The sequence below is a fragment of the Telmatherina bonti genome, assembly GCF_933228915.1.
Source record: "Telmatherina bonti genome assembly, chromosome: 20".
NCBI classification, from domain to species: domain Eukaryota; kingdom Metazoa; phylum Chordata; class Actinopteri; order Atheriniformes; family Telmatherinidae; genus Telmatherina; species Telmatherina bonti.
The window spans coordinates 21,046,605-21,068,488 of record NC_136618.1 but is presented as its reverse complement, the minus strand read 5'-3'; the positions used below and the strand labels follow the sequence as shown (position 1 = coordinate 21,068,488).

General features: G+C 40.9%; 3 protein-coding genes across 6 annotated transcripts in view; 1 reads left to right on the top strand and 2 right to left on the bottom strand.

Moving 5' to 3' along the window:
- Nucleotides 1–89: 89 nt before the first annotated feature.
- On the bottom strand, nucleotides 90–4,769 carry abcf2b (ATP-binding cassette, sub-family F (GCN20), member 2b). The gene is made up of 15 exons (XM_079260191.1): nucleotides 4,666–4,769; nucleotides 3,791–3,938; nucleotides 3,471–3,683; nucleotides 3,113–3,295; nucleotides 2,790–2,961; nucleotides 2,606–2,701; nucleotides 2,416–2,518; nucleotides 2,088–2,183; nucleotides 1,785–1,904; nucleotides 1,581–1,670; nucleotides 1,392–1,502; nucleotides 1,246–1,308; nucleotides 1,011–1,139; nucleotides 732–935; nucleotides 90–630 (listed from the first exon to the last, which is right to left on the bottom strand). The coding sequence occupies exons 2-15, from the start codon at nucleotides 3,924–3,926 to the stop codon at nucleotides 511–513; spliced, it is 1,836 nt and encodes a 611-aa protein (XP_079116317.1). The 5' UTR covers nucleotides 3,927–3,938; nucleotides 4,666–4,769; the 3' UTR covers nucleotides 90–510.
- A 2,628-nt stretch (nucleotides 4,770–7,397) lies between these two features.
- chpf2 (chondroitin polymerizing factor 2) lies at nucleotides 7,398–12,120 on the top strand. The gene is made up of 4 exons (XM_079260235.1): nucleotides 7,398–8,612; nucleotides 9,066–9,630; nucleotides 9,752–9,934; nucleotides 10,306–12,120. Exons 1-4 carry the CDS (start codon nucleotides 8,341–8,343, stop codon nucleotides 11,575–11,577), a joined length of 2,292 nt encoding a protein of 763 aa, XP_079116361.1. The 5' UTR covers nucleotides 7,398–8,340; the 3' UTR covers nucleotides 11,578–12,120.
- Nucleotides 12,121–16,054: 3,934 nt separating this feature from the next.
- Nucleotides 16,055–21,884, bottom strand: part of smarcd3b (SWI/SNF related BAF chromatin remodeling complex subunit D3b) — a 30,734-nt gene continuing 24,904 nt past the window's right edge. For all 4 annotated transcript variants that reach the window (XM_079259395.1, XM_079259396.1, XM_079259397.1 and 1 more), the window contains 5 exons: nucleotides 21,648–21,745; nucleotides 21,240–21,375; nucleotides 19,166–19,288; nucleotides 18,459–18,560; nucleotides 16,055–18,365 (listed from right to left, as the gene is read on the bottom strand). In XM_079259395.1, the coding sequence (XP_079115521.1) occupies nucleotides 18,312–18,365; nucleotides 18,459–18,560; nucleotides 19,166–19,288; nucleotides 21,240–21,375; nucleotides 21,648–21,745 (513 nt within the window). In that variant the 3' untranslated portion in view covers nucleotides 16,055–18,311. The remainder of the gene's footprint in view (nucleotides 18,366–18,458; nucleotides 18,561–19,165; nucleotides 19,289–21,239; nucleotides 21,376–21,647; nucleotides 21,746–21,884) is intronic.

Genomic DNA, 21,884 nt, shown 5'->3' with positions numbered 1-21,884 from the left:
AGTTTATTTTCCCTTAAAGCTTTGGACTTTTGAATACAAGCACCATAAAAAAAATTGCTCCTGTTAATAAAGTCTTCTCAATTTAAGTGTGCCATTTTTATGTTCTGTTTATTCAAACTTTTATTGCGTTACATTGTTAAATAAGGCAGAACTGCTTTTGGTTTTTTTTCTTACACTGGAAAAAAAGTCAACTTTTAAATATTGAAATGACCTAAAAGCTGCTGCATACATGTTGGAAATCAACAGAACATTTGGAGAAAAAGAAATCTATGAAGACAGCGTGGAATGCATTCCAAAATGCACTGAGACGCTTCAGGTGAGTCAGCCAATCAGAGTGCAGCCTGAGGTGAGGGGGGCAGGGTTTGGATCATCATGATGCAGCACTGTCAAACTGATACAGAAATACAGTACAACATGTACAGGAGACAAGTCCAATAAGATGCATAAGAGATTTTTCTGTTCTAGTTCATTTCCTGGCAATGGTTCCAGGCGTGGCTCAGTGATGCAGCCTTAGATATCATGCGCTTGCTGCTTTTCAATCTTGGATTTCAAATGTTCCTTGTATGCCAGGATGTCCTTACTCCACTTTGTGATGGTTTGATTCTCACACACCCAGATCTCCTGAGCTACCTGGAGTGAGAAAAGTGGATTTTATAGTGTCATCTCCAATCACAATACTGAAGTGATCATTTAAAAAAAATAAAAAAAATTTTTTTTAAAAAAGTGCATACCTGTTGTATTAGTCTGAAGTCGTGACTAACAAGCATCATGCCACCCTCAAACTCGTTGACAGCTTCTGCTAGTGCATCAATAGTCTCGATGTCCAGGTGATTGGTAGGCTCATCAAGAAACAACATGTGAGGGTTTTGCCAAGCCAGCCAGGCAAAACATACCCGGCACTTCTGACCATCTGACAAGTTCCTTATTGGACTCACCTACAAGGAGTTTCAGGAGCCATTTCAGACATGATGAATATTGAAACTCAAAACACAGTAATATCCCTTTCTTACCTGCTGTTTTCCAGTCAGGCCATAGCGACCGATGATCTTCCTCATCTCTTCCTTTTCTTTGATCTCAGGGAAACACTTCATCATGTACTCCAAAGGAGACAGATCAAGCTCCAGCTGCTCCGTCAAATGCTGTAACAAGCAGATTTTTAAAAAAAAATAAAATGAAAAAATAATTCAGACAGACAGAAAGACATTAGTTCAGAAACTAGCTCATTTAAGAGAATAAGAGCTTTACCTGGTGATATCTGCCAATCTTCACGTGAGAATGTTTGCGGATCATGCCATCAGTAGGGAGGAGCTACCAAAAATGGGAAAATACAAGTCAAATCTAAAAACAATGAAATCTTACAGCTGAATGATGGATCAATATATTGCACCAACCTCTCCCATAAGCAGCTTCAGCAGTGTGGATTTCCCTGCTCCATTGGGTCCCACTAGAGCTACCCTAGTATCCAAGTCGATACCGAACTCCAAATTTTTATATATGTGTGGCTTCAAGACACAAATGATACAACATAAGAATTTTTTTCCTTTTACAAGAAAAAGATGCTACATATTCATCATACTCACTGTGTTGTCACTGTACTTGAAGCTCACATTCTGAACCATGATAACAGGAGGAGGAATCTTCCCACAGGGAGGAAAATAAAATGACAGAGTCTGGAGGAATCAGGAAGACAAATAATACATTAAACACTTTCTAAAAATGTATTAAACTGGGAGAAAATAGTTGGTTTGTTGCCAGTTCAGTAACCAGTCAGGATAATGACGTACCTTGTCATTCACAACTCTTTCAGTCAAGCCTGACGCCACCATCTTCTGCAGCGTCTTCTCTTTGCTTTGTGCCTGCCGTGCCAACTTTGCAGAGCCGTGGCCAAACCTGGCTATATAATTCTAGAGGAACAAATAAGCAACATGGAAACTCAAGTTTTAATTAAGACAATGTTTACATTACTGATAAGGTGATGATAATAAAATCATCTTTATGATGACTTATAGTTATGTTGTAATGCAAAAGATTTTGTAAAGTATAAATGGCTCTGAGAAGAACGCAGAGTTCATTATTTCATTCAGTACCTTCATGTGTGCTATTTGGTCTTGCTCCCAGTTGAAGCGCTTCATCTGGTTCTCTTCCAGCTCCTCTCTGGTCTTCACATACTGGTCATAGTTACCCTTCACAAATTTAGATTGGCATGGTCATCCAACAGTACACAGACACAATTAGTAACAACCCACCTCTAGTTTCCCCATTTAGCATTATGAAATTAAATATGGCAGATTTCATTCAAGATATTCTCGAAGGCCTTCCAGGACATGGTAAAGCAGCTTCCTGATATAGGCTTTCTGGCGGCTTGCGTTTCTGATAGTTTTCATATCTCAAGTGGTTTAAGCCCATAGCTCTTACCGTGTAGTATTTCAGTTTTCTTTGATGCAGGTGGATGATGTTAGTACACACACCATTCAGGAAGTCTTGAGAGTGGGAGATGAGCACAAGGATTCGCTTGAACCTGATATGTTCAGATAAGGCAGATCAGGATGTGTGCATCTAACAACTGTTTGGATCATTATACAGTTGAGGTTAGGCGTGAACTTACGACTTGAGCTCCTCCTCCAGCCACACACAAGCATCCAGGTCCAAGTGGTTGGTCGGTTCATCCAGCAACAGCATGAAGGGTTTGATGAACAGAGCTCTAAAAAGAAAAACAGCAACAAAGTCAAACTTAAGCTTCAGCTAACTATTTTACTAAATGCAACACAACTAAGACCTTTTCTCTTTACCTGGCCAGAGCAACACGCATCCTCCATCCTCCACTGAAGTCCTTCAGTTTCTTATTCTGCATAGCAGTGCTGAAACCCAAACCGTGGAGGATCCGAGAAGCTCGCATCTCGGCCTTGTCTGCATCAAGCTCTTCCAGGCGCTCATATAGCTCCATCAGCTTCTCACACTCAGCTGAACAGGAGTGAGAAAAAAGTCTTGTCATCACAGAAACACTACTTCATGTATTTGGTTTTAGACATTTGCTCCTGAATTCAAGCTGCAGGATTTTTATGGTTTTGGAACATCTATGCTGCTTATGAAAGTTAACTGTAATGCAACTCACAATCTTCATGGGCAAGTCTCTCTGCCTCCTTCTCCAGCATTATCCTCTGTTCGTCAACTTCCATGACACACTGCAGAGCTGTCTTGTCGCTGGGGGCCATCTCCCGGGTCAAGTGGTAAATGTCTATGTGCTCCGGAATGGGAACCTCACGATGACCAATGGCTGACAGCAGCATGGATTTTCCTAACAGATGAAAAGAACAGTGAATACGTATGTTTTGTATTTGAGACCAAAAGCTCCCATTTTGTTGGATGGGTTAAATGAGCTGCAGGTAGTCACTGACAGCAAACATTGTGAAAGTTTAATTGCACGATCTCTCTTAAAAAAAATGTTAATATACCAACTTATTGTCAGTTACCTGTGCCATTAAGGCCAATGAGGCCATAGCGTCTGCCTGAGTTGAGTTCCAGACTGGTATCTGCCAGCAGCTCCTGACCATGAAAAGTAAGTGACAGGCTGCTGATGTGAACATCGGTGCTGTTGGGATGGGAGGCAAGAACACCTGTCACTGCCCGAGCCTCAGTCTTCCGCAGCTCAAACTCATCCAGTTCCTTTGTCAAACTGGCAACACCTATTAAAAACAGGATGTTTCCATTGAACAGATTTTGCCCCGCTTCAAATAAAAAGTACAGTACCAGTAGTAAACTAGAGATCTGGTAAAACTGGGTTTCCTCTCACCATTGCTGTCTGCTCCGTCACGTTGCGTTTCTGGTTCACTTTCTCCGTTTACTTCTTCGGGTTTCTTGGTGCGCTGGCGGGCTTTAGCAGCCTCCTTCTTCTTCGCTGCCTTCTTTTTAGCCAAGTCTGACGGCATGGTTATGCGAAACTATGAAACGGCACGGAAAAGAGGACAAAACACTCAGTCATTGACGTTTCCCAAGGGAAAAAAATAATCATTGGAAGATTGTGAGTTTCAAAATTGCTCAGCTAAACGCGATGTACGGGTCTTATAAAGTATGAATCAGAGTGATGAATCTTACATAAAGTGGAGAACACGGAGCACGCTTGCCGGCCGGCCGGCTCCCCATTGCGTCCATTATCAAACTCACGTGTGGTAGATTTCAAAGGACTCGTGTTAAAACCACATATATTTAACAAACAATCATCGTGGTGGCAATATCTATCAAAATAAAATTTTAGAGGACTCCTATTGCCACCTGATTTCATGCTATGTTCTTAAGAACAGATCGTCCAAATCGGCCAAGTCCCTAGCATTGTTGGAAGACTTGGATTTCTTAACAGCGAAAAAGGCGAGGACAGTGCGGAGTTGTGTTTGCCAATGAATACAAAATGTCACAAACACGAATCAAATGGTAAAAATAAATACAAAGACTAATCGCTTCGCACTTTAGAGCTTTAGCTAAGCTATAACGTTAGCTTCAGCTGACAGGCCCAGCTGGCTAAAGCTAACTTGAGGCAAGGCCCAACTTTACAACGACAACGTGTGAGGGCGGATAACAAATGTTTCTCTAGCCGGTGTTTGATTTACTAGTACGCTGGATAAGACAGCTATATAAGTGGTAGTTGTCAAACAACGACAGCGCCGGTCTTACCTGTATATTGAGCCGCTTGTCTACGGAGCACACCGACGTCTCGTGTCCACTTTTTGCCGGGTGGATGTAGCCGCTCGCCGAACCGCCAGACGGACCATATATGGTCAAGAAGGGCGGTGACAATACAAGTACCCGCCTCTTCTCATGGACAGCAGTAAACGAGTCTTTACGTCTTGGCTGCTGTCAAATGTACGGCAGAGTATTAGGGCCATTGAATAATAAAATAATTTTAAAAAATTCTTTGAATTTTGACTTTTAAGGCCACTGAATTAAAAAAAAAAAAAAAAATTAATTCTGTGCATTCTGACTTTTAGGGCCACTGAATAAAAAAAATAATTAATTCTGTGAATTCTGACTTTTAGGGCCACTGAATAAAAAAAATAGTTAATTCTGTGAATTCTGACTTTTAGCGCCACTGGATAAAAAAAAAAAATCTGTGAATTCTGACTTTTTTTTCTCAGAATTCTGACATTAATCTCAGAATTCTGAGATTAAAGTCAGAATTCTGATTAGCCACGCAGCGCAAAATAACGCTGCATGGCTACGTTGCATAAGTAGCAATTCTGACTATTCAGAAATGAGGCTTACACACCATACACAGCTCAATGGAAACACCTGCACAACGCAATTGTTTTTTGTCAAAATTGAAAAATGTTGCTTTCATTTTGCAAAAGAATGAAATGGGAACACAGCAGTTCTTTCAGTGGGATAGTACACAGCGGTACGCAGTACTGGCACTTTTTAATTTTTTCCCTTTGTGTACCGGAACTTTTTTTTACAGCGTAGTGCGTACCGGTACTACTTTTTATAGCGTATAGTGCACACCGGGACTTTCTTTTTACAGATCCATACCTGGACTTTTACCGGCTTTCTTCAGCAATCAGTATACCCTCCTACGTCTTCACCACATATTACAATGTATATTTGTTGATTTTTATTTATATTTAAAAAAAAAAAGAAAATTCACCTCAAAAGAAGGGTATTGTTTAGACGTACAACGCTTGCTGTAGCCCACAACCGCATGTCACATTGTTCACTCGCTTCTGTATTTACATTGAAGTGGACGTGCTTTGAATGAGAGGAAAGGTGGAGAAAAAAAAACTATCACGGCTGTAATTGTACTAACTGGAGCAGAGTTGAGTGATGACAGTAGTACTACTTAACAGTCATTTACTACATCAGACAATGAAGGTCAGATGCTGCAAACTAAGTGTATGGCTGGTCAGTATTTTGAGTTTTGGAAGATTATTTCTAGATTAAAGATAAGATAATATTGCTAAGTTGCATGGACCAGGCCTAATGCTGTGAAAAACATAGGAAAAGTGTAATAGTAATATACTGTTAAATTAGTCAATTCTGTGCTACAAAACTATTCATCTACAGATCAATTTATAAATCTACATATAAGTATCAGCCATGTTTTTGTCCTATATTTGCACGACAAACTGACAGCAAGTCATTAAGAGAGTACCACCACTTATTTTGTTCCACTTAAAGCACTGGAACACAGTTAATGAAAACCCAGGCGTTAAACTTGCAGTCTTAACTTGTGGTAAAACTTCTGAGATTAAAGGGGTGCTATTATGGTATTTCAAGTTTTCTGAGCTTTCTACAGTGTTACAGTGTTGAATCCTCATCAGACATGTGAACAGCACTGTTTTTTATTACCTAAACGCATGTTTCACTTTGAGTTTGAGTTCCAGCACTCTCTCCGTTTGGTTTCCATGGCGACGAAAAACGCATCGTTTTAGAGAGTTTTTTGCTACTTCGAAATCCTTGTGACGTCCCGGGGGATAAGGTTTGCTGATTGGTTACCTTCTACTGGTTAACAAGGGCATGTACAAATACATCAGGCGGGTGGAAAACGTCGGCTAAAGTTAATTCGAACGGTGGCTCGTGAGTTTACCAAAGAGAGACATCCTGCTGCATTCGTTGCTGTGGGTTGCCGTTTTCCACTTCGTTTTCAGGGTCTGATTCAGGTTCCAACATGTAGGGCTGTATGCTTTGTGTTGACATTGTATTTTTCCTTTTTTTATTGAGTTCATATTCGCCTAATACGTCTGTTTATGAGATGTTACAATGACGGCGAAAGCAGTAGCGGTGCACGCTCCCGATGTAGTGCAGTGGCGGGAGGCGGGGCGTAATGCGGAAGAGTCTCAATCCACTCGTTTTGCCCACAGGCTGATCTGACAGCCTATGGAAAGGGTCAGTCTGAAGTAAATAAAGCGATTTGTGACAATAACTTGATCAATCCCAGCCCTTCTGGTCTCAGAAATAAAAATAAATTAGCCTGAAATGCACATAATAGTTCCACTTTAAAGTCAGAATTCTGTGGAAAAAAGTCAGAATTCTGACTTTTTTCACAGAATTAATTTTTTTTCATTCAGTGGCCCGAATACTCTTCCGTACAAAATGCAAAAAAAGTAAGAATGTGTAATTAATTGCTAAAGCCAAACAGAAAATGTTTTTAAAAAATGCATTTATATATAATTTTTTCAATGAAAACACTTAAGTGTGATAGATGAATGGTCATCATACCATATTTAACCAAATACATAAGGCTACCAAATACACATTAGAATGGTTTAAACATTAAAATGAGTGTAAAAGATTATTTGCTACAATGACATAATTTATGGCTTGGACCTTTAAAGTTTCGTATAAAGCTATGGTCACGTTACCGCTGAGCAGCACAGGTCAGTTTGATAAGAGGTGATGCAGCTGCAGTTTAGTCAGGGACGGAGGATAAAGCTGAAAACGGCGTGAGACGGACGCTGATGCTACACTCTCTGTGGCAGTAATTTTTTGAGGAAGTGGAAGAAACTGCCGAAAATGGACGACATATTTATGGTTGTGCTTGATGGGTTTTTACCTGTATAAATGACGAAAAATGGGATCTCTGCCTTCCTGTCAGGGCTCGTGGAGGTGGATCGTCGTGTCTGCATTAAAACAAGGGACAAGATGCTAGCTCGCTAGCTTGCTCTTTGATGCTTGCTCCCCCGACAAATTGGATTGGATATAATTTTAGATGCGGCGACCAAAACTTCGGAGCCCATTTGCTTCTATTTTAAAATCCCTAATTAGATTAATGTTGACTCAAACAGCCAACTTCACAATGTTGCATTTAGCGTCCAGCTACCTTAGTTAGCTGACTTTGAAAGTGGCTATTAGCGTTAACGTTAGCCAACATGACTTCTGCTAATTAACATAAAGTTGGCTGCAAAGGTATGAAATCCCCGGAGTAACCTTACACGGTATAATGATTAACCAAACCATCTTAGGTCGTTGGGAGGCAATTCTGTTTTCAATAATGTGAGAATATCTCCACTTATGCATTCTGTTAAGGCACCTAATTTGTTCATACCGGTAGCTACATAGTAAATACATCTTAAGTAATGCTATAGATAATGCGATTAGCATATTAGTATAAAAAGCTGGAGTAGTTCTTGACGCTCAGATCGAAATAGTCCCTTTATGTGTTAGAAACGTATAATGTCAAATGGAATTGAGAAATAAGTGGTTAAAGGGAACTTTCTTTGCACTTAAGCAAACCTATTTCCATTGGACATTTTGCTAAATCACATGTGAAAATGCGTTAAGTTGTGAAAGAAGTTGTGGCCCATCGAGCGCTGCCATTTCTTCTTCCTTATTCAGTGTAGCTCATAACTGCCAAATATGCGTCTCTCGTCGTTTCTGGCCCTGTTCAGGCCTGCTTTACCCCTGATCCTGGGACTGTCTCTGGGATGCAGCCTCAGCCTTTTAATGGTGTCGTGGACACAAGGGGATACGGATGACCCTTGTGGAGATGAGCTGGCCAAAGGTAGGCTCTTTCTGGGCAGAGGTGATGCCTTAAGAGACACCAGAGATGGAGCAGGAGATGAAGACGTCCAGCCACGCATAGTCCCATATCACAAAGACCCAAACAAGCCACACAAGAAAGTCCTAAGGTAAAGAAGGTGGGATTTGTCACTGTTTTAGGGGGTTTAAAAGACCAACTTTTATATAAAAAGAGCTTTCAGTAAAAAAATAAAAAGTGCAGCAACTGAGTCTTTGTTACATTCAGTACCAGATTTGTTATAGATGCATTACTATATCTGATCAGATTTTCTTTAATACAGAAGAAAATTAGAAATCTGGTGATTTACATAAATGATTTCTCTATTTGTAAGTCTGATATTTAACTCTCCATTGCGGCAATCCATGATGCATGGGGTATTTGACTAGTCCGACCCTTTTTTAAATATATCTATCCTTTTATTCATCTATGGTATGAAACCGACCTATCTAAAAAAAAAGACAGTAACTATTAGTTTGCTTTAACATGAATAAAAATCTAGTTAAAATTTGCACTGCTTGTTTTTAGTTGGTCTCATTATTTCCAATGCTTTTCTGTTCTCCAGAACTCGATATATACACACTGAGTTGGGCATCAGAGAGAAACTGCTGGTGGGTGTACTCACCTCACGGGCCAACCTCAACACTCTTGCTGTGGCTGTGAACCGCACAGTTGCCCACCACTTCCACCGCACCTTTTTCTTCACGGGCCTACGCAGCCCCAAGGTGCCTCATGGGATGACAGTGGTTGCCCATGGTGACGATCGACCGGTGTGGCTCATGTATGAAACAGTGCGCCACTTACATCAGCATTATGGCTCAGACTACGACTGGTTCCTGTTAGCCCAGGATGATACTTATATGCAGGCAGATCGTCTTTCAGAGCTCGTGGGCCACCTCAGTGCAGGCCAGGACCTTTACATGGGCAGGGCGGAGGAGTTCATTGGAGGCGAGGAGAAAGCACGTTACTGTCACGGGGGCTACGGCTACCTGCTGTCCCGTAGTCTGTTGGCCCGCCTGCAGCCTCATCTTGATACCTGCCGTAATGACATCCTCAGTGTGAGACCTGATGAGTGGCTGGGCCGCTGCATTATTGACTACCTTGGTCTGAGTTGCGTGGAAGTGCACCAGGTAACAGCACAGACAGACGCACCAAAAACACTGGCTCAGTGCCTTTTTATATACTTAATTGAGAAAAATATCCACTTTCTTAATATTTAATTTCATTGTCTAAACATTCTTTGGCCCACAGGAGATGACATACCGTTACTTTGAGCTTGGAAAAAACGCAGATCCAGAGCGTGAAGACAGCATCCAGTTTAAAAACGCCTTTACAGTCCATCCTGTATCAGAACCCAATCTCATGTACCGGCTACACAGACGCTTCAGCCACATTGAGCTTGAATGGACCTACCAGCAGATTCAACAGCTGCAGGTTTGAAACACATTTTTTTTCTCAACATCTCTTAGATATACAGTTTTATCCATGTTTAATATCTAATCAGATTGAAAGTATGCCATTTGTTTTCACTTCCACCTCACCCACGAAAACTCCTGACACATAAAATATTTATGATAATATTGCAGCTCTGATAGAATATTTATAAAAGCAAGAAAGATGAGGAGTTGGGTATTTTGTCAGGACATGAATTCAGTTGTCATGTAGTTATCAGCATGATCTGTATGAGAAGACAAGTTGCATACAACTACTTGATCCATTTGGCTTGAAACATAACATGAGGCTCCTTTTGGGCTTTGATTTTTATATTTATCAGTTTTGTTTCTGTGTGTGTGTATGCTCATCAGATGCAGATCAGCAACCTGAGTGACCTGACACCGGAGGGTAAGGCTGGAGTAACGTGGCCTATAGGAATCAACCCTCCCTTCAAACCCAAAACCCGCTTTGAAGTCATAAACTGGGATTACTTCACAGAGGAGCATATTTACTCCTGCATCGACAGCTCCCCCAAATGTGAGATGAGAGGGGCTGACCGAGCTGATGTCACTGCAATACTAGAGATTGCAGTGGAGCGCCTGAATGAGCGCTACCAGCCTCAGCTTCGCTTCCGCAAGCGGCGACTACTTAACGGCTACCGACGCTTTGATCCCACACGTGGTATGGAGTACATACTGGACCTCGCCCTGGAGGCTTTCACCCAGAAAGGTCATAGTCAGGTCATTGCCAAGCGGGTCAACTTGTTGCGACCTCTTAGTGCTGTTGAAATTATTCCCATGCCTTATGTGACAGAGGCAACGCGGGTGCAGGTCATCCTGCCTGTCACTGCTCAAGACCAAGACTATGTTGGGAACTTCCTTGACATGTATGTGATGAACACCTTGGATACCCATGATAACGTTTTATTGACCTTCCTTTTCATATACGATCCCTTCGATGCGCAGCGAGTCAGTCAGACTGACGTGTTCGCTGGCATAAAGGCTATGATTGGAGAAGTGGAGAAACGCTACGGAGACGTTAAGATCCCATGGATTAGCGTGAAGACTGAGGTGCCTTCACAAGTTAAGCTGATGGACATCATCTCTAAGAAACATCCCGTAGACACTCTATTTTTCCTGGCAAGCGTTTGGACGGAGGTCAACGCCGACTTCCTAAACCGCTGTAGAATGAATGCCATTAGCAGCTGGCAGGTTTTCTTTCCCATCCACTTCCAAGAGTACAACCCCGCTGTGATCTACCGCGACCAGCAGCCTTCCGCCTCCTCCTCGTTTGCTTCCGAGTCGCTGCGAGACGGCCACTTTGACCGGCACGTCTTTGACGAGGCTTGCTTTTATAACGCGGACTACATGAGCGCCCGGACCAAAATGGCCGCAGACATTTTGGACAACGAGGAGCTCCTGGAAAGCATGGACGTTTATGACATCTTTGTACGCTACTCAGGCTTACATGTTTTCAGAGCAGTGGAGCCCGCGCTGATTCAGAAGTACATTCGACGAGCGTGCAACCCTCGGTTCAGCGAGGACATCTACCACCGGTGCGTCCTCAGCAACCTGGAGAGTCTGGGGTCGCGTTCGCATCTAGCTATGGCTCTGTTTGAGCAGGAACAGGCCAACAGCACATAGAGAATAAGTCTGTGGAGCTTTGGTTGTGCTGAAACCTCAAAAACTGCTTGGACTGAAATGTACTTAACCACATAAAGGTGAATTCAAACTTGATCCAGAAACTGAAATTCTTACCCTGGTAAAGGGTAGAAAGATGTCACTTAGTGCTGATTCATCTGCATCCCGCAGCTGAACAATCTCCCTGCTTGGTACGAGAACTTTTGACTTACGAATCCGTAACTTTACGTGTGTAATGTCTAGACAGTGATGAGTAATGAGTCATGGAGGCGTCACTCCCTGAATAGACATAAGGAGGAGCTGTTACTTTTATTCCTGCCATTGATGTTTTTCTCACAGAAGGTGAGTGACAGTATTTATATTCACTATTTTTAAGATTTGTCTGATGTAACATGAACAAAGGCCTTTATTAATTAAATGTTAAAAATACTTGAGCCATAAGTCTTCCTTTGCGAAGAGGTGAAAAAATAATACTGAGAACAAGCTGGAGCCATCGGCTGCCTTTTCTTTAAGATATGTTCTTTTTTAAGAGGTAATAAAAAGAGATATTTATGCTCCGAGTTGTTTCTTTATTCATACTAATCAGAGTATGTAATGGTGTTTGTTTTAGTCTGTTTAGAAGCTGTGGGATCTTTTTGCAGCATGCTTAATCACTTATTCTTGGAGGTGTCATTTGCTTGGCTGAACTGAACAACCATCAATATGGCAGAAACATTTGTGATTGGTCTTGATGGGGTGCATAAAAGTCAGAGTTCTGCATCTCCATTACCCCATTACTCCATTAAATGTTGTACTGCAGCGCCCAGAAAAGCAGCCCACCCTGCCTCAATAATCTCCTCATATTAAGTCAGAAAATCTCCTCCCCTACCCGGGCCTCTCTGAGTTTCAGCTTCATGTTCTGCAGACATATGACCATGGGGAGAGAAGTGAACCCAGTGCCCAGAGGGGGTGGGCAGGGGGGCTGTGCTTACGTAGCCAAGGTGTGTCCCAGTGTAGGTGGTTAACACTGACAGCGACACTGAATGCCCCTCTTCACTGACGGGTTGAGAAGATTGCACTGAGGCGCCTTAACCTCCCTCCCCCCATAGATGCCTCCATGGTAGAAGTTTGGGGGCTCCTCGAGAGAATAGTGCAGCAGTAAAGTGAAAGAGACTCTTTCTAAGGTGGGAGCGGGGCTGCAATCTGTGTTACAGCACTGCTGCCATTCACAGTGGAAAGGAAGGGCTCCACCTGCTTCCACTGAACAATAAAATGCCTGTCTGCCACCTCTGCAGAACGGCTTGCTCATGCAAAAAAATGTAACCCGCTGATGAGTTGGAGCTCAAAATCAACACATGCTGGTGCAGAGTATAAGTGTTCTTTTAGTGCAGGCCTGCGTAGCCATTTTTATGATCACCCAGCTCGCAGCAGAAATCCTGTACCAGTAGAAGAACTCTTACCGCCCTGCAGAATCTGTATAAAAGTGTCGTTTGATAGCAATAATCATGAAGCTGTTGTAAAACAAAACCATGAGAATATTTTTACGTCTCAACTTACACAGTCTGCTTGGAAAATCCAGTGCAGGCATGTCTGTAGCGACATAACGCTTTATTTTTTCTCTGCACTTGGATCTAGTAAGCAGGTAATTATTGAGGTTACTGAGTTAATTGGATAAAATTGGACTAAATAAGAAGAACATGCATTACAGAAACTATTTTAATCTAAATCTCAACTGGACTAGGTCTGCAGAAAGTTTCACGCATCATTACTCCAGAAACATGTCTAACATTTCAGGACTGGTTCATATGTGAACATTTATTTAAGGATGTTTATCACAGGCTGGAGAAAAGGTGTAACTGCAAGTGTTTGACTGGAGTTCTGCCCCGTGGATGTGGAAGTTGTTTCCAGGCCCTCCGGCTTCCTCACACAGTCCAAAACCAGCCTGTTAGATTGACTGGTGATAAACTGAACTGACCTTCAGTGTGTGTGAACATACATGGTTGTTATGGTCTACAGACCCATCCAAGGTGTATCCCAGCTCTCACCTGATCCAGTTGTGCTCATATTTATTCATACACTTTCATTAAAGAAGGAAATAAACAGCTGCCTGTAAAATAAGCTGAAATTGACTAAAGTAATAAATAAAATTTGAATGAAAATCATTATTTTCTAATTCTGGTTCAATAGAATTTTTTTTTTTTAAAAAGCAAACAAATAAGATAATTTTTTACATATTACCTCACTCATAAACTAAAATTTTGTTGATCAATCCTTTAATGTTTCCACTACAGTCAAGTGTTTTCTGTTCATCTCAGTCAGACTTCTGCACCTGTTGACAGATATTTTGTCCCACTGTTCAACAGAAAGGTGCTCTGAATTGTCCGGGACCAATTTTTTTTTTTTTTTTTTTTTTGTCTTTCTTCCTTCAACTCAATTAAATGAAAAAACAGTGTCTTATATTACTAAATTATATTTTTGCAAATTTTTAGTTATTGTTCCTTTAAGTCTTCAGTTATTTGAGTGACTGTTGTAAATTCAGTCTTTTCTTTAATGAAAGGGTATACAAAAGACCAGAAGACCTTTTTTTTTTTTTTTTAAAGAATCTTTCCCCAAAAAGTTAATATTTTATATTCAACAGGATTCATTTCAGGTTGAAATAACTGGAAATGTATTTATGTGGAATACAACCATTATAATGAACAGAAATGTTATTTATTTTAAAGATTGGAACATTTATTGTTTACATTATTAAACCACATTATTTTTTAACTTTTAAATTTGTAATGTGTATTTTTTTACAGCAACAAAAATAATATTTCTTACTTATTTGTGGGTTCCAGTATTTGACAAATTCTTCCTTGAAATACATAAAAATTGTTAGCCTCTTAAAATAATTGACATAGTTTGGCCAAATCGCAGTGTCTGCCAATCTCTACTCTCTTAATACTGCTGATTTACTGAGCAACAGTGTCCATAAAATCTTAATATGACTGAGTGTTACAATATTAGGCTACACTACATATCTACCATCTATGATCAAAACAATAGGTAAATAATTCTATGTTGCTTTTCATACCATATACTATTGTTGAACAAATGGTTGGAATAATCACATTCTTACATTAAAAGAAAAGATGGAAAAAAATGAGAATTGATTTTGAATTCAGCACTAAATTGCTCAATGAGATTTTAACCTGGATTTAAATCATACTATGACATCTACGCAGTTGCTTTAGAAACGTGCTGAATTCAATGGGCTTCTTTACAACAATTAATTTCATTTATTGTTAAAGAAATGTCAAGTAAAACATTACCGTTATGCAGCTTTTAGCACTGCAGACTCATCAGTCACTTTATTACGTACGTCCTTCTGGCACTGGTCCTTTTGTTTCACTACTGACGTAATTCTTGGGAGGCATGGATTCAACAAGGTGTTGGAAACATTGTTCAAGAGATTTGTAATGAGTTACCCTGAGGATCCTTAATACAGCCACACACAGGGAGTTCTGGACAAATGACCAGTTTATTGGTGGAGGAGTATGAACAGAAGATCAGTCCAGGGGAGTGGTCTGCAGAAGAAACCAGGCAACAGCTGGGAGGTAAACAGGATGGCAAAATACTCGTCCAGGCAACGACAAGGCTCAGAGATCCAAAGACAGGCAGGGTCGGTAACCAGAAGATCCGAAAAGTTGCGGTGTCCGTCGAGGGCAAGGCAAGGAGGGTAATCCAGGGGCATAAAGCAGAAGGTCGGCAACTGAGGATCAATCCGTAGACCGCTGGAACAAAACTAGACATAGGTCTGATTATTATCTGGCAGAAAAGGAGGGATTGGAGGGAGCTTAAGTAGGCAGTGAGAGAAAAGGAAACCAGGTGAACTGAATGAGGTAGCAGAGGCAATTAGGAAGCCAGCAGGTGGATCGAGTAACCAATGATGAGCGCCAGGAGATCAGGGTGGCAAAAACATGACAAGATTTGATTCAATGTTGACATGCCGATGTAACACAGTTGCTGCAGATCTATTGACTTCATGATGAGAATCTCTTGTTAAACCACATCCCAGAGATGATCTATTGGTGACTGGTGACCTTTGCTATGTTCTGTCATGTTCAAGAAACCAGTTTGATGCTATCTTAACTTTGTGAGATAGTGCATTAACCTGCTGGAAGTAGCCATCAAAAGATGGCACACTGTGGTCATAACATAATGCCTAAGAGAACATTGTGTGTTGAAACTCTCACTTAACTGTCCCTTTTTCCACATTAGATGTTCTCATTTGAATGTTGTCTTGACTGTGTTTACTTACAAAAGTACATGGAGTAGCTGTCATATGATTGGCTGTGCTAACAAATAATTGATCAGGTGTACCTAATAAAGTGTATGTCGAGTTTAATAAGTAATTATTTTTTTTCAGCAGAGGACAAATCATGACAAGAGATAAAATCAGTCATTGCTACACAGTAATTACACGCAAAGATGAACAAAAGAGGCATCAGATATCATGGCATTTACAAACTTTGGCAAGCGCTTCTTTATTTACATCCATGCTGTCTTGCAGTGTCACAGCTGTTTTCCCTTTTCTTTCTTTTATTGTGTTATCTGTAGGACATAATCACCGAACCCCTTTTTTCTTTTCTTTTTTTAGATATACAGTATTATTGTGTATACTATAATCTCCAATTGGTGACCCTCAGTGTAAACAGAGAAAAAGAGCAGCTCCCACTCTTCAGAAACACATGCACAGATTTAGACAAACATTTCAACATATGTGAGGATTTAGTAACAGAAGACACGGTAGTAATGAAAAACTGATTACCAAGATGCTCATTGCTGAGGAGTTGCAACTCTAGTTTCCTCCACATGAGGGGGCTGATGAGTCAGTGACAACAATATGAACGCCCCGGCCATTCAAAGAAAAATCACCCCAGGTCAGACACACAACCAAGATACTACATATGACTACTGTTTCTCCTCTACAGAGTGCAGTTAATATAACTTTGTAATAAAAACACAGCTCTTAAAAAAAAAAAAAAAAAAAAAAAAAAAATCACATCTACATTTAGTTGCTGGTTGAGCATGTCATTTTTGGCAAACAGTTTCCAGAAGGCATTTCAACAAATGTGCTGAGTCCTGCGCTCGTCACACACACTGCTATGCCTGCTTTTTTATATTTACAGATACTGTCTCATCAGATGTATCCATTTCCATCATGGAGCATGCATAGGTCATTGTGAAATCACTTTTCATGGACGCTGCGATAATAAAAAGGGGGCTCACCCATGACGAAGAGAGTCCCGACAGAGTTACAGCACAGTGCAAAGAAACCCCCAAAAGGTTCCGATCTAGAAACTGCTGGGAAAAAAATCTCCATCTGACAGTACAACATATACATACAAGTCAAGTGTCATTTAAAAAAATGACATTGGTGCAGATTATATTGTGTTACAGCTACTGAGAACGAAAGTGAGGGTGGGGCGGGGGGGTCAACTTTGTTGCAGCTCCCACGACAGACAAGGGATGGACCTAAAATAAACCACCCCAAAGCCAAGACAGCACACAGAGGAACACTGACATTCCTGCTCTACTAATTAAAAACTCATGGAGCTGTCGTACTGCAACATGGATCTCCTCTCAAAAACAAATAAAAAGCAAACACACAGATCATCTGTCGTATACTGTACAACTGGCCCTTTAAAGGTGTCAAAGAGATATTTACATTCACATCTCTACAAAGGAAAAAAGTCTTTTTTTATGTGAAGAACATGAATAAAAAGTAGAAATGGAACAAAGAGCCCAAAACCCAGAGCTTAAGTGGTTATTGGGAGAAATTACTGATCAGATGTTTTCTAAGCTCTGTTCTTTGTTGCTTCTACTTCAGTGTTCATGTTCTCTTTTTCTTGTTGCAGCCTTTGGTAACACCTTCTGAACACAAAAAAGGAGGCAATGAGTGATGAGGCCTGACACGTAGAGCAATGGGTTTTTTTTTCTCTTTTTGCAATTAAGACAGTTATGATCTTTAACACTTGTATTCTCCTTCATTTCAACACCACTATGAACAGACACAGAGCAGATAATGTGGTTGTACTTCAGTTCAGAAGTCTGGTTTTCTGGTGAAAGAGACACGTTGGAGGTTTTGTTACTGATTTAAAGTGACAATGAAGGAAATCTACACCTCTGCAGCCAGTCAGTGTGCCACACTGTAATCTCAGCTTTGCTGGTGTTCTTAATTAACTTTGCAGAAACACTCTAAACAGATAACAATGCACATTCACACTTCAAATCACATAATACACAATAAAAATCATTGATGACTTGGTGAACACATCGGAGGAGCAATGTGAAAACTGACATTAACACTGTTCCACTTCATGAAACGTTTGAGTCCAGAAACAGGTGTGTGTGAGTAGATAGTTGAAGATTTGTCCTTTTCTTGTGATATATTTACAAAGCAGAGCAACTGACGAACAACAGATTTTTAACAATGAAGTCTTTATGGTCCAAAGGGGGACGCATGAAGTGGACACATTAAGCTCCGGCTCTCATACGCACATGGTGGCTGTTGTGTGAAAACCTCCTCGTTTAAAGTCAAAAACACTGATCAGAAACTGAATGAACACTTCTTTTAGTTTAGTTAATACTTTTCAAGAGTTAACATTTCACTACACTTCAGTGATGGTCTCACACATCCACACACACGCACACACACATACAGACACACATCGCTCTGAAATCAGATGCAGAAATCCAGGAGGTGCTTCTTCTTAGGTGTTGCGGACCGCTAAAGCCTGTTCCAGCTCCTGTCTCCTCTGCTGGATCTGTCGTGGGGAGGAGACGAGAAGAAGTAAAACCATGTGTGGTAGGAAGGAGGCAGCGGGTTTGTTAAAGACACCGAGGCGCTGCTTCTTTACCTTGCAGTAGAAATAACGGCTGACGGCCTCCTGGGACCAGGGTTCGTGGTAAAACGCCGCCCTCCTCTCTTCCTCAGGGTTCCCCACTACGTCTGTCATTAACTGCCACCAGTGAAAAGTACAGTCAGCGTTTGGTGTCAAACATAAATCGTATTTATGTTAGATACACATTTGCCAGAAATTTACACCAGGTACTGAGAATATGAGCTGATCAAAAAGTGTCAAAATGTAGCCTCTAGAGGGCGCTAGCAGAACCTTGATGGTTTTATTTGGTCCCCTTTTTTAATATATTTACACGCAATAAGTACAATGTAGCCCTGCAATGGACTGGCGAGCTGTTCAGGGTGTACCCTGCCTGTCGCCCAAAGCCAGCTGGGATAGGCTCCAGCTTCCCCGCGACCCTGAATTGGATTAAGCGGTTCAGAAAATGAATGAATGAATGCATGAATGAAGTACAATGTAGAATTTATGAAGGCACCAAGTAGTAACTTGTGTCTTCAAAAGGGTGATAAAGGGTATAAAATTTTTGAAAGCATCACACCACCCCTCTCTATCTGCACATCATTTCACTGGTATAAATCCTGACTGATCCTCCTGCGTTGTAGTTTCCGGCCTTTACCTAACACTCACATGTGCAAAAGACTTGACCCTAAGCTACCGGAGGAATGAAAACAATGTGTGTGAATGCAGAAATATTACAGCTGAACCTTAAGGTCTCGGCTTTGGGATTTGAGCCAGTCCTGAATGTAGCCCTTGGGATCTCTGGAGAAGCTGAGCATGAAGTCCCTCTGGATCTTCAGCTGGTTGATGGACTCGATGGTCTCATGGATCTGAAAAATAACAGATGTTAACGTCAATATACAAGAAGCTGATCTCTGGAAAGTCATGACTTTGTGTTGTTTCAGAAAGCTCAAGCAGGAAGGTTGAGCAAGACAGCCTGATTGGCTAATACTGCGAAATCAGGTTTAAAGGACCTAATTTCATAATGATGAAATGAGTCTGATGTGATGTGACTGAAAAGTATCATACGTCGCTGTTTATAACCTGGCATTAATTTTTTTTTTCCAATAATCCCCTAAAAAGACTAAATCTGAAAGAAATTAGGAGTATAGAGATATTTTTTCAGGACCTACAACACCAATGAGAATTCATTTCTTATTTAAAAGGTTTTGAATCCACCAAGGCCCTGCGATGGACTGGCGAGCTGTCCAGGGTGTACCCTGCCTGTCGCCCAAAGCCAGCTGGGATAGGCTCCAGCTTCCCCGCAACCCTGAATTGGAATAAGCGGTTCAGAAAATGAATGAATGAATGAATGAATCCACCAATTCATCACCTTTCTGCTACATAAATAGCTCCAGGTCATATTAGGTGATCAGTTATATAAGCTCTTTTATTCAGTTGTGTTTTTTAATAATAACTAGAAAACTTACTTGTATGTTACTTGTATTTCTTTTGAGAAGTTTAACTGATAAAAATGAATGTAGTGTCAAAACATTTTTAATCTAACAAAGAAACATTTTGACCAAATATCCAGTACTTTAATGCCCAGGAGCTTTTTATATATGCAGGGAAATGTAAGCAAATGAAGTCAGCTGACAACTACAACAAGCCAACACACTGCTGTGTTGTTGCTGCAGGGCTAACTGCAGAACATAAACACAGCAGTGAAACCAGCTGCATTCATTCAAAATCTGCTTAAGCCATGCATTTCTACAGGTTGTGGGTTTTTAATTTCTGCCTTTGAACGTATATGCTGGGAAATAATCAGTCATAAATGATTCTTGCTATGTTTTGCTGGTATTTATCCATGATGTCATTTTTAGCTCTGTAGAACTTGGTGAATGGTCAAATTTTGCACATAGTGGTTCCAAGAAGGCCCTGCGATGGACTGGCAAGCTGTCCAGGGTGTACCCTGCCTTTTGCCAAAAGACTGCTGGGATAGGCTCCAGCTTCCCAGTGACCCTTCATTGGACTAAGCGGTTAGGATAATGAATGAATGGTTAGAAAAAGTGGTAAAAATATTAATTTGGGAGAATTTTTTGGAGCTATGATGATTAAATGTTAGAAAAGTGGGACAAAAAGAGAAATACTCAACTAACTAGAAATGTTCATCACTGCAAGCCTGGGTGTTCTCAGAAGTAAAACTTTTAGAAGGGATGTTTTATGAATAAATACTATGAGAGGGTCTGGGGAAACACCCTGGAAAAGTCCCCATTTCATAGAAAGTGTCTCTTCAGTTGAAAAGTAACAAAACACATTATTTATTCTAGTTTTGCCTTCAACAACTAAGATTGGACTAAAATGCAGACTTTTGGCTTTTTCTGTGTGCTAAAAAACAAAAAACGCTTTAACTGTTAAAATAAATAAGAGCCTAAATAAGGAAATAAGAGCCTCTTTACTTTTTCAGGACCAAAAGTAATTGGATGCGTACATCTCTGTCATCGTGCTAATGTAATCTGGTGAAAACATGAAGTAATAAAAGTTGCACATTTTGTTATTTGTCCTTTTCTTCCTGCTCATTCACTGCAGCAACTTCAACTAAACAGTTCCAATGCGTCCGTGAGACATGAATCTTAGTCAAACTTTAACAGTTTCAACATTTAACACAATCAGGTGTGAAATTCACGCAGACTGCTGCCATAAAGCAGCTCCCACACTGAATTATATCCAATGAAAAAATCTTCCTCCCATGTTTCATCACCTCGGTGTGACATTGAGCGAGCCGTGGGGTGCGCCGCATCAAAGGCTGGATTCAGAGGGCATGCTCAGTGACGAGCTCACCTTGTTGTCTAGTGAGGCGATTTCCTGCTGGTTTGCCGTGGAAAGAAGGAAGCTGCTCATCTGGCTCTTCAGGGGGTCTTCCACCTCCACGTCGATGTCGTAGCATGCCGTCTTCTTCTGGTCGTTGGGGTCCACGCTGAGAGAGATGAAAAAGAGAGAGAAAAAAGTAAATTTATGGAGAAGCGGCAAGGGAGACAAGCTTTCAGAATCGAAAGGGAGAGCTTTCAGTAAATCCTCAGAAAACCATGTCTTCTACCTTGCAAGAACACAGAAGTGTACGTAGCAAATCTTTTTCTACAAATACAACATATACACGAAGCTATTTGGTCTACTTTTTTGTCACTTGTGTGTTGACGTGTGCTGCCTGATGTGGATGCGTACTATCTATAGTAAAGAGAGAGTATGTACCTGATAACATGGTTGATGACAATGGGGTCGGGGGGCAGCAGGAGGTTGGTGAGGCGCTGAGGGATCTCAGAGAACTTCAGCCGAGGGCAGTCAAAAATCTGTAGCAGAAGGAAAACACAGGGCAGGCGAGAATGACAAAAGTTAGGAGAAACATAAATAAGAGAAACTTGCAATGATTACCGAATCATTTAAATACCATATAAATCTAATTATGTTGTTTTAAAAGTTTAGGAATTT

Coding starts and splice junctions, on each gene's coding strand:
- abcf2b (XM_079260191.1), bottom strand. CDS start 3,926: ATGCCGTCAGACTTGGCTAAAAAGAAGGCAGCGAAGAAGAAGGAGGCT. Junction 3,296..3,470: donor CATTGGCCTTAATGGCACAG/GTAACTGACAAT, acceptor TTCATCTGTTAG/GAAAATCCATGCTGCTGTCA. Junction 936..1,010: donor GCCTGACTGGAAAACAGCAG/GTAAGAAAGGGA, acceptor AACTCCTTGTAG/GTGAGTCCAATAAGGAACTT.
- chpf2 (XM_079260235.1), top strand. CDS start 8,341: ATGCGTCTCTCGTCGTTTCTGGCCCTGTTCAGGCCTGCTTTACCCCTG. Junction 8,613..9,065: donor CCACACAAGAAAGTCCTAAG/GTAAAGAAGGTG, acceptor TCTGTTCTCCAG/AACTCGATATATACACACTG. Junction 9,631..9,751: donor GTTGCGTGGAAGTGCACCAG/GTAACAGCACAG, acceptor TTTGGCCCACAG/GAGATGACATACCGTTACTT.